Raw genomic sequence first — 11,917 nt, forward strand, 5'->3', positions numbered from 1 at the left:
GTTGCTGGTAGATGTTTGGGTCTTTATGGGTTAGTCACAACTAAGTATGTCGAAACCTGCTAAATTTCTCACATTCACTAAATAGGGATCTATGGATACTAACAGTGGTAAACTGTAGTAAAGTAATACATTGCATTTACTACAATGCTTTGTTTTTTCATGCAAAACCTGTAGAACAAGATAGTATTTTCATGTTCTGAGTTTTTGTGCTCTCTTTCCAATGCACTGTGATGAGATCTGTCGCTGAACACAGGTTGTTTTTGACCTTGCTTAGCAGAAATAAACCTAAACATGAATCTTTGTTTATGTCTCTGGCTGCAACATGAACCTGTATTTTATCTATACTTCTCAGTAGATTGCTGGTAGTTCAAATACTTTGACATGTGTGTAGTGATTCAACTTTAAGTGACTGATTAACATTAATAATACAGTGTCAGCCAGAAACAGCTATTATTTCCACCATAAAACATCACAATTTAGACTTTGTGTGTAGACCAGTGCAGAACTCCAACAATCAACTGATCAATTACTGACAATTAAAAGAATCACCAACTATTCTGATAAGTGATGGGTAATCAGTTTTGAGTATTTGAACAATCTTCTTAACTTTTAGTTATTTATTTCCAAAAATATAAGAATATAAGGGTTCACCCACACTAGAGGATCTCATCTTCAGTTTTGGGAGATACGTTCTAACCAATTTCTGACATTTTATAGAACAAACAGTTAACTGAATAAGCAAGCAAATAATTACATATTTATCAACAATGAAAATAATATAATAACAACTGGTCTGGTGTATATATGTTATCAATTCAGTGACAACAAGCAGATAAAGGTAAAACATACACTGATAAAAGCTGCCTGTGAGTTCAGATTGGTTCAGTGAACGAGTAAACTTAAGTTATTTAAGTTAAAGGATTTCATGCATCTGTTATCATATTATTCTCACACTATTATTTGATTATTGACCAAAAAAAAAAAGATAAATCACTGCTGTGAGTTTCACCTGAATCGGTTTATTCTTACATGTACAATAACTGCAGTGGCAAATACATAAAAACATATAAAACAACAGCATAAAAATGTAAATATGATATAAAAAGATTAAAAACATGAGGTATGTGGAAGTTATAGCTGTGCTGAACCTTTTGAAGATTGAAAAATATTGTTTAAAAGTTTAACAAAATAGATTAATCCACATGATAGAAAGTCTGACTGAAGATCTTATCATTGGTGAAAATGTTTGATAGATGATGGTCTGTCACATCACTGCACAATGATAATTTCGTTTTTTTTTTTAAACAAGGACACCGGGTGTGTCGCTCTACTAGTCATCGACACAAGGAAGCCAAAACGTCTGTTGAGAGAAGAAAAGAAAAAATTATGAGTGGTCACTGTTTTGTTGGTTTTTCAAGCAGCTGCTGACGTTGTATGTTTTCAGGATGTTACCATGTTAGTGCAGGCGCTGGCGAACGTCATGTATCGGGGGTTGAACTGCAGAGTGTTAATGGGTCCTGGGTGTTTCCCATCCAATACAGCCACCTTCATTCCACTCTCTGTGCTCCAAACATGGACTCTCCCGTCCTCTGAGCCTGCAGTGAAGACACAGGTCATCATGGTCACAGCAGAGGTCATGCAGTACACGAAGAGACACTTGAGAAAGCTGAGATATGTAGACATACCAATCATAACAAACTGTGAGTCAGGAGTGAAGCAAGCCTCCAGGGATATGCCTTTGCTGTTGTTGTAGCCCTGAAAATAAACAGAGATAAGAAGTAACAAATACAGGAAATTAGTAATACAATAATAACACATGAATCATTGAGATTTAGTACAGTATATCTCTTACAGAAAAAGTGTGCATCACTGCTCCAGTGAAGGCATTTAGAACACGAATCATCCCTCCATTGGTAGAGATGAGAATCTGTTTCCCATCGTTGCTGAATTTGAGTCCAGTCCAGTCGCAGACACGATTAAACCTCGTCTCAAAGGAGGTAAATGGACCCTTTTCAGAGAGAAATTGAATATATGAGACAAAATAACACCAACAATCTTTTCATTCATTCAATTTTAGAGGAACTAAAAAAAAAACAGGAATTTATAACATCAGCACCTGCATTTTTGCGCTGGTTGCATGTTAATTTTAGAAATGATTTTAACTACTTTTAAAGAATTTTTAATATCCAGGCCAGACATATTAAATACTAACTGGAATGAGGAACTTGTGTGTTTTTGCAGCCATTGTAGCTGAAGGTAGGGGTATTCACTTAAACTTCCCATTGCTGTATCATGTACAGGGTGGGGAAGCAAAATTTACAATATTTTGAGGCAGGGAAAGACAGTGTATGACCAATTAGTTTATTGAAAGTCATGAGAATTTATTTGCCACAAGAAAATTTACATAATAGAAAATGTTTTTATTCTGTGTGTCCTCCTTCTTTCTCAATAACTGCCTTCACACGCCTCCTGAAACTTGCGCAAGTGTTCCTCAAACATTTGGGTGACAACTTCTCCCATTCTTCTTTAATAGTATCTTCCAGACTTTCTCGTAATAGTTTTGCTCATAGTCATTGTCTTCTTTACATTATAAACAGTCTTTATGGACACTCCAACTATTTTTGAAATCTCCTTTGGTGTGACAAGTGCATTCAGCAAATCACACACTCTTTGACGTTAGCTTTCCTGATTACTCATATGGGAAAAAGTTTCTGAAAAGGTATGGATAATAGTGTTAGGTATGATTATGACATCAATATGTGTTTGGTTTCAAAACAACTGACATAGTGCCTGCTGAGAAAAAACAACTAAATGTTCATTGTAAATTTTGCTTCTCCACCTTGTACATTTACTCATCTTAAAAAATAGGACCAGTGTCCCTGTAGCTCACCAGCATGTTTTATCAAGAATCAATAACTTGAATTTGCGAGGTTCTCAGGCTCTGCCGCTATGTTAGAGTCCTGTGGTCTGGAAACACGAGATCGATCTCCCAATAGAAGTGGGTGGTATTTTCACTGGAGGAGAACTTAAATTAAATGAAAGTCCATATATGACATCCTATCAGTGCTCAATAGTAACTTATATGATATCTCTAACAATTTTGATGTTATAAGCCATCAAAACATCCCCTTTATAAGTAAAGGTACATTTTTTATATTTCAAAAATTTGTCAAAAATCCAAATTTCTAAAAACTGTGAACAAACTTTGTAGACATAGTTCTAAGGAAGGAACATTTAAAATTTTAAATGAATCTGACCAGTAGTTTTGTCAGAGAAGATGTAACTGATAACAAAAAAATAACAGTGATTGTGGACAAATACAACCATGACATTTTCTGAGAACCTGTCATACCATGAAAATGTCACACACCTACAACCATGAACAGAGTTCATCTAAATTCTACCTTGTCAAATGCACGAAGGTCATATAACTTAATGGCTTGTGATTCGACACCTGCAGCAAATATCAGCCCATCTGGATCAAATGAGCATACAGGCTTCCCCAGAGGATTCGTCAGACCCTGAAACACAGACACCAGAGGACACATCAGCAGACAGAATTGACAACATGGACTTCAGGAAAGACAGTGCAGTCCTGGCCCCGCTCTTCATCAACGGGGACCCAGTGGAACAGAGTCCACTCATTCAGGTTCCTAGGGGTCCACGTCGCCGATGACCTCTCCTAGTCTGCAAACACAACTGCAGTAGTGAAGAAGACTCAGCAGTGACTTCACTTCCTGAGAAGTTGCTGGTGGCTTTCCACTAAGCCAGAGTATCCTGACATATGCTTCTCAGTGTGATATGCCAGGAGCACGGCAGCAGACAGGAGGGGTCTGCAGAGGGTGATCAACACCACCCAATAGATCTCTAGCTGCCCTCTGCCCAGCCTGGAGGACATTGCTAGCTCTTGCTAACACTACAGAGCTAGCAACATCATCAAAGACATAGCCCACCCCAGTCACCATCTGTCGGACCTGTTGCCATCTGGCAGACACTACAGGTCCCTCAGAACAAGGACAAATAGATTCAAGGACAGTTTCTTCCCAAGAGCTGTCATCACACTCAACCGCAATAAGTAAAAACTCTTGTGTTTTTTCTGTACAGTCACTTCCCTCAATTCATCCTCATGCAATCACTTCCAATAAAGTGCAATAGCCCTGCAAAATATGAAATATGTGCAATAAGTACTGTGCAATAATCCTCTGTTCTTACAGAAACAATGCAATATTTTATTCAATATTTATTCAGATACAAATGCAATATTTTAGTAGACTTTCATGAATTTACCTAACTGTTAATACTGTTAATGTTGAGATATACATAAAATTAATATTCAAAGATATATATACTGTTAATATTGTACATATTGTGTCAATTCACATTATATGTCTATTTTTATTTTATTCTACTTTAGTTCTATTCTAATTTTACTTTTGGTAATTTTATATTCTATTTTCTTATTTTACCTTTCTTTTGTAATTCTATTTTCTGACATACTGGGTTGTTATTCATATTGTTTGGACTGACTAGAGCAGCACTCCTAATTTCATGTTAAAATATTTCACATAATACTTCAGTTTTTGATTCAATTATTATCATAACAGTGTTTTTTTCCAGACCTACCAGGATGTGTGAGATTCAGATTTTGTTACTAAAATAAACTCACATATGTCGTTGCTGTTTTAAGTTTGAGAAGCTGTGGCAGGTCTGGTGACATCAAGTGGCCACAGAGAAAGAAGCAGCCATGTTGCCCATGGATATTGAAAACTACACTGAACAAAAATATAAACGCACCACTTTTGTTTTTGCTCCCATTTTTCATGAGCTGAACTCAAAGATCTAAAACTTTTTCTATGTACACAAAAGGCCTATTTCTCTCAAATATTGTTCATAAATTTGTCTAAATCTGTTAGTGAGCACTTCTCCTTTGTCCTTTGCTGAGATGATCCATCCACCTCACAGGTGTGGCATATCAAGATGCTGATTAGACAGCAGGATTATTGCACAGGTGTGACTTAGGCTGGCCACAATAAAAGGCCACTCTAAAATGTGCAGTTTTACTGTATTGGGTGGTCCAGGGGGGTCAGAAAACCAGTCAGTATTTGGTGTGACCACCATTTTCCTCGCACAGTCTTCTTCATGAATTCTCTGAAACAGCTTTGGAGATGTCTTATGGTAGAGAAATGAACATTCAATTCACAGGCAAAAGCTCTGGTGGAGATTCCTGAAGTCAGCATGCCAATTGCATATTCCCTCAAAATTTGTGACATCTGTGGTATCGTGCTGTGTGATAAAACTGCACATTTTGGAGTGGCCTTTTATTGTGGCCAGCCTAAGGCACACCTGTGCAAAAATCCTGCTGTCTAATCAGCATCTTCATATGCCACACCTGTGAGGTGGATGGATTATCTCAGCAAAGAAGAAGTGTTCACTAACACAAATTTAGACAGATTTGTGAACAATATCTGAGAGAAATAAACCTTGTGTGTACACAGAAAAAGTTTTACATCTTTGAGTTCAGCTCATGAAAAATGGGAGCAAAAACAAAAGTGGTGCGTTTATATTTTTGTTCAGTATATAATGTGCATGGATTTATTCAGTGTGTTTTAAGTGCTAAGAGTTACGATTTGCATTTGTGTTACATAAATGTGACAGAGATTCTGTCCACTCACTTGACAGTTTGGAGAACGAAGATCCCAGATCCGGATCGTCTTGTCCAGTGAACCTGAAATAAATGTGTCATCCACTGGTGACATGGAGAGAGCGATTACCCTGGAAAATAACACACAAGCAACAAACCACTATTAAACAATAAACAGTAACATAATAAGACAAAAAAAATAAAGAAATATAAGAAGAGAAAAGTCAAGATACAAAACTTAAATGATCTAGATGTCTGCTGAACCTTCAACATTTTAGACCTTTTCCATTTAATTTAAGATAAAATTAAGAATATGCTTTAGACAAAAAAATGATGAAGCATCTAAAGTCAGAGACCATTCCAATTAAGCATGTGAGACCCTCTCTCTAGCAGCGGCTAAAAAAAATTCTCTAAATCTCTTATAGTTGAGCTGGAGATGGCTGACAAAGACCTGGAGCCCAGGTCAAATGTCTCTACTCCAACCATAACAACCCTTCAATTCCTCATCCCATTCTTTGCTCAGGGGTGAAGACGACCTCCTCAATTTCATAGAATTACTAAGGTTGGGTCTATAGTTATGACACTACCATGGTAAAGCATATATTTTAACAACATTTTGCAGTAGATGGCTGGTAGATCACCTACTCTGAAATGCATATAGTGATTGAGCTTTAATTTATATTTTCATAATGTATGCATCAGTCATAATAAAGTGACAGTAACCAGCTGCAAAGCCAACAACCATTTTGATTATAAAATATGATTTAGACTTAATTAAGAAGAACAGCACAGTATTATAAGAGACTGTGGAATTATGTAGCTGCAAAAGGTTGCAATACAAAGGTCCAGTGTTAAGATTAATCGATCAGTTGTTGGAAATTAAAATAATCAAGAACTCTTTTGGATATTCATAATTGACTTTGAGCAATTGTTTAAGGAAAAAAACTGAATTCTCTGATTGCAGCCTCTTAAATTTTAATTAATTTGTTGTTTGTTTCCTCCTGTGTCACAGTACTTTAAATATCTATGGGTTGTGAACCAAACAAGACAATGAGAAAAACTGTTCACTGCTTAGTATAGTATTAAAGCTGCACAATTAATACAATCAAACTGTGAGCCTGTGCAGTCAAACAATTGCAAAATGATGATATTTTCAGTACCAGTGAGAAGAGAGGGATTCGGTGTAAAACATTGAAAATTAAAAATCACTACAATATCAAAATTGTTTTTAACTTTTCATGTTTGAGTTGAAAAAAAAAAAAGTCTAAATTATCAGGAGTCAAGAATGTGTATTTTACTTGATAAACAAGCAAATAGCTCCAAACCACAACCACTATATTATCCATAAAAATCACAATGACATAAAAAAAGAACCAAAAAAACAACAACTCATGCAGCATTACTTTGTGGACCTACAGCTATAGTTTCTCTCAAACATGTACATGTGGATAGTTTGTTGTTGATATTTGACACTGCATATTCAGAGTCCAACTTTCCTTAGGACAATAACACGGAATGTATTTTACGATTATTGTAAATTGTACGATTCACACCAAATTGACACCAGATGCTGAACCATTTCCTACATGTCACTTCATTCTATGGCTATGATTAAATCCCCATTTACAGAAAAAATGGAACAAGTAAAATCAAATGTAAAAAAAGATCTAAAATCTAAATCTGAGTAAGTTTACTTTAATAAATTACAATTAAGTTGGTCAGTGAAAACACTGATCATCTTTTCTTTGTAGTGTTTTCAGTTAAATCAAGAACCTAGCGAATTAGCATCACCGATTTTAGATTATGCTTGATTTTAGACCATGTTCCAACTTTTCTACAAAGTCTATACACAATACCTTCGAATCCTTGTGGTTGGCTTTACTCACCTTGCAGTGTGACCTGGGAAATATCTGATGAACTTATTGTCAGTGAGGGACAAATATCTGATGGTATCTATGAACATAAAATATTTTTATTACCAAAGCTTTGTAGCGTAAAATACAACAATATGTTTGCGTTATACTTTAACTTTCACTGTGCAAACAGATGAATGTAAATACTTAAATACCATCTAATTTGTTGGAGCTGTAAACCACAGTCTCTGCATCTCCATGTGTATAGCGTATCAGGTCTACTCCATATTTCTTGCTGAATAAGGTCCCTGCAGGTCTGATGAAACATAAGAATAAAACTTTCAATTTAGATAAACGCAATGACAGCGACGTTAATGCAATAACGTGCCTGAAAGAATTGTAAGAGTTACCTTCCTTCCCGCATGTCATATAATACAATGCAGTCGTCATCACTGCTTGAAACAGCATTTTCTCCATTAGAGCTGAAATCCACACAGTTCACTTTATGGGAGTTTTCATGATAAGTCCTTGCAACCCTAAAACTTCTTAATAGGCTGTCGGTAATCTTCATGTTTTAGCTTTTTAATTAGGTTCTGCATAAAAACAAAAAGTTGGTATCGCCATCAGTTTCCTGGTTTTTATGGAAGCTGATCAGTCATGTTTGTTTTCTCTGTGTTCGAAGAGGAAAAATGGTCATTTTAAGACAAAAAAATATCAAAACAAAAAGCAGGCATTTTCACAGCATGCAACAATCAACTAGGAGCCATTGTGGTAAGTTTGGTTTGTTATTCATTCCTTGCCAATTGGGCGGTGAATTTCAATATACATACAACAAGATCGTTTCAATGCAACGGGAGGAGATGATACATAAAACAAACGCATCTGCCTTAAGAAAGTAGGAAATGACGACAAGTGCGGAAGTTCTCACTTTAGAAACATTAAAGAAGATAAAATTAATAAATTGTATCATTTATTATTATTATTAGTTTTGTGGTTTAGTCACAGAATTTTGTTTGAAAACTATATTTTATGTAATTTTACAACTTCTATAATAACGGCTAGTACCGACTGGTAAGTATGGAAACCAAAATACCTACATTTCACCATATAATCCTGTCTTTAACAATAAAAAAAATCTATTTATGCGTTTGAATAATTGTATTCTATTATCATTTCATTGGTTTTAATTACAGCAATTAATATTTTAATAATTTTTATGTGCTGTTATTCCGAAAGAGTCAACCGGAAGTTGACATGATAGCACGCGTCTCCTAAAGTTAAGCTAGTGTGGATCATTTAGCTCCACATTTGGACATTATGAATAGCTGTAGAAGAATAATTTGTAGTGACCGGGGCCCCGGCCTGAACGTCATCATTTCTCGGGTCAAAACACACACAAAGTGCCGGCTCTGTCCTCAGGGATCACTACCCTTCAGCCAATTTGAGGCTGCCGGGACCAGACATGCCCCGGACGCCGGCACAGAGGACAAACCCCGGCTCAGAGCGATCGACCTGGCGCGGAAGATCAAGCAGCAGAGGACGGAGACACGGGCCCAGGCTCCACCAGTGTCCGCCCAGCAGAAGAGGGTGATGGAGCTGAAACGGTTCAGTCAGCAGCTACAAAATGTTCACCCAAACGTGCTGGCCAAACATCTCCGAAGAAGCGTGCTTTACCAGGATAAAGATGTGGTTATTATCAACAAACCTTATGGTGTCCCGGTTCGAGGTAAACTGTCCTGTAACTGGTAGACTGTCAGCATTTCAAAGGCTTAGTGTAATTTACCCATAATATTCAACTTACTCAGAGTCCACCTCTGAGGTCTGGTAATGAGCATATTCATATATTTTAACACATATTTTTATGTTGAAATGTGTTAAATTTTTGAACTCTAGTGTTAGCCTGTCAGTATTTCCCTCTTGAGGATAAAGCAGTTCAGTAGATGACTGACTGGTAATGAAGGCATTTTCATTTAATATTGTTGCTGTCTTCTCAGATGACTCTGGAGCCACATCCATCTCTTCTGTACTTCCTGTCCTCTCTAAACTGATGGATGGGGTGAAGGTCAAGTCTGACTCTCAGCTTCTCCCCTGTCTGAGTCTGGACAAGGAGACAACAGGAGCTCTCCTGCTGGCAAGGACTGAAGAAGCATTGGAGAAGATACTCAACCAGCACAGAAACAACCAAGTGAGGAGAACATACTGGTAAGATACAGCAGGTGGACATAAATACAGATTGTGTGTGAGAAAGATTGTCTTATCTGATGGTGCTATAACAGCGTGACTCTTGATGTCTTTTGGTGTTTTTCGTTAGGGTCATCACAGTCGGTGTACCAGTGCCATCTGAAGGACTGATTGACATTCCCATTATAGAAAGAGAGGTCACAGGTCCTCAGCCTCATTTCAAGGTCTCCTCTTCTGTTCTGACTTACACTTCAGTGGCTCAACAAATGGGAATAATCAAAAATGATCAGTTAATATATGTACATTTGTCACAACAGTATGTACATTTTATAACTTTTGATGTCTTTATTTTTACCTCTGCCAAGGAGGTTATGTTTTTGCCAGTGTTGGTTTGTCTGTCTGTCCGTATGCAAGATAACTCAAAATTTCAGGAAATGCTGATACTGGCACAAGGAACAAATTATTAAATTTTGGTGGTGATCGGGGGGGGGGGACTGATCTCCCTTGGCAGAGGTCTGCGCTCTCTGAGTGCTTTTCTAGTTTAAACTATGTTTTTCAATTTCAGATGGCTCTAAGTCCTCTCTTCAGAATGAATGATACAGGAGACAGTGTAATCAAAGTCCGAGCCCATCGACAAGCCCAGTCTGCAGCAACCAAATACAGAGTTCTGGACAGTAGCAGTGGCTGCAGCCTGGTGGAGCTTCAGCCATTATCTGGTAAAATAAAGACTATGCTGCTTACAGGTGGGGAATCAGTTTGGTAAATGTATCTTAAAGGTGACTTTGCACTTTTGTTTGTTTGTAGGAGTGAAGCATCAGATGAGGGTTCATTTGGCATTTGCTTTGGCTTGCCCCATTCTTGGTGACCATAAATATTCCCACTGGAGCAAACTGGCACCACAGGTAACAAATGTTTAGGTTATATAACAGAGATTACAGAGAAATAAAATGGGAAGGATTAAATATAGAAAGCTTTTCACCTTGCCTTAGTGACATACTGATCCTAATATGTATGTTACAGTTGTTGACTGAGATTCATGCTGATTCTTAGTTGTATAATTAGTGTTCTTCCTTTTTAACTGCAAAGTGAGAATTCACTGCTCATTATAGCTGCCTGTGTGTGCTTTTCTTCCATTATGACCAAATACATGTATGTGCTTAGACAGTATGTCACGGTACATATAGTGAACAATGAGACTTAATGTTAGATGCCTTTTGAAGCTGAGGCATATCTCATGTTGAAGTGTTATGTGTTGCCAAAAAAAAAAAAAAAGTTAAAAGTAGCATTATATGATGGCAGAGGAAGTAAAAACTTATTCTGCTCTGTAGTGTACTTTAGCACAAAGACATTGAGCCTGGCATTTCCCCATCATGCATATTAATTAAACATTCCCAAAACCAGTATGACCTCTGTGATCTGCTGATAAGTTGTAGACACACTGGTTTTACTTAGACAGTCCCGCAAGAACTAACATTTATCAGTCCATCATCAATCAGCTCAGATCTAAATCAGAGTGTGAGAAAGCCTGTGCTCCTTTATTCGATTTACACTGCTGCCAAATGTGAGATGTAGTGTATTCTAAATATAGACTATTTGTACCCCAAGCTTAAGTGTTGTGTTAACTGTGATTGATGCCTCAACAGTACAATCTTCTTCTTGTAATCTGCCTCGGGTTGTTTCCCACAGCTACTTTACAGTCCAGATGTTAAATTAGCTCACTATGTTGGTTTCAAAAAGAATGTGTGAGATCAAATCCAATTTTTGTTGTTCTATGTAATAATATATCTCTACCTTCTAATAATGTTTCACTCTCATCGACAGAAATTGCCAGAGCGCGTTTTGGGAAGACTCGGACTGGAACAGAGTAAGATCCGGTATCTTCCTCTTCATTTACATGCTCGACAGCTAACACTGCCAGGAACAAGTCAAAATGACATCAATGTGTCATCTCCCCTGCCAAAGTACTTCAGCCAGACTTTGAGTCAGCTACATTTAAAGTTTCCTGATGAAAAAGAAGAATAAAGACCTTCCTGCCTTTTGTTAGAAATGTCTGTGCTGTGCATTTTTATGATCACTTAAAACGTAGATGGGACATTGAAGATATTGTCTACAGAAAAGGTGATGTTAAAGGACTGGTAAAGTAATAATGTGACTATACAGTGCTAAAAGTATTTTAATAAGAAACAAAACAGAACTGTTTTCCAATAGTTGTTTCCCCTCAGGAATAACTTTTTTTTCATTT

At 37.0% G+C, this 11,917-nt stretch overlaps 2 protein-coding genes across 2 annotated transcripts; one reads left to right on the forward strand and one right to left on the reverse strand.

Moving 5' to 3' along the window:
* Window positions 1–999: 999 nt before the first annotated feature.
* Window positions 1,000–8,282, reverse strand: LOC115418852 (WD repeat-containing protein 82-like). The gene is made up of 9 exons (XM_030133374.1): window positions 7,905–8,282; window positions 7,710–7,810; window positions 7,528–7,594; window positions 5,673–5,772; window positions 3,405–3,521; window positions 1,853–2,008; window positions 1,686–1,755; window positions 1,453–1,595; window positions 1,000–1,360 (listed from the first exon to the last, which is right to left on the reverse strand). The coding sequence occupies exons 1-9, from the start codon at window positions 8,063–8,065 to the stop codon at window positions 1,331–1,333; spliced, it is 945 nt and encodes a 314-aa protein (XP_029989234.1). The 5' UTR covers window positions 8,066–8,282; the 3' UTR covers window positions 1,000–1,330.
* Window positions 8,283–8,742: 460 nt separating this feature from the next.
* Window positions 8,743–11,724, forward strand: rpusd4 (RNA pseudouridine synthase D4). Its single transcript, XM_030133367.1, has 6 exons — window positions 8,743–9,220; window positions 9,489–9,696; window positions 9,806–9,899; window positions 10,241–10,391; window positions 10,480–10,577; window positions 11,497–11,724. The coding sequence occupies exons 1-6, from the start codon at window positions 8,812–8,814 to the stop codon at window positions 11,695–11,697; spliced, it is 1,161 nt and encodes a 386-aa protein (XP_029989227.1). The 5' UTR covers window positions 8,743–8,811; the 3' UTR covers window positions 11,698–11,724.
* Window positions 11,725–11,917: the final 193 nt, after the last annotated feature.

The sequence above is a fragment of the Sphaeramia orbicularis genome, chromosome 5 (genome assembly GCF_902148855.1).
Source record: "Sphaeramia orbicularis chromosome 5, fSphaOr1.1, whole genome shotgun sequence".
In the NCBI taxonomy this organism is placed as follows: domain Eukaryota; kingdom Metazoa; phylum Chordata; class Actinopteri; order Kurtiformes; family Apogonidae; genus Sphaeramia; species Sphaeramia orbicularis.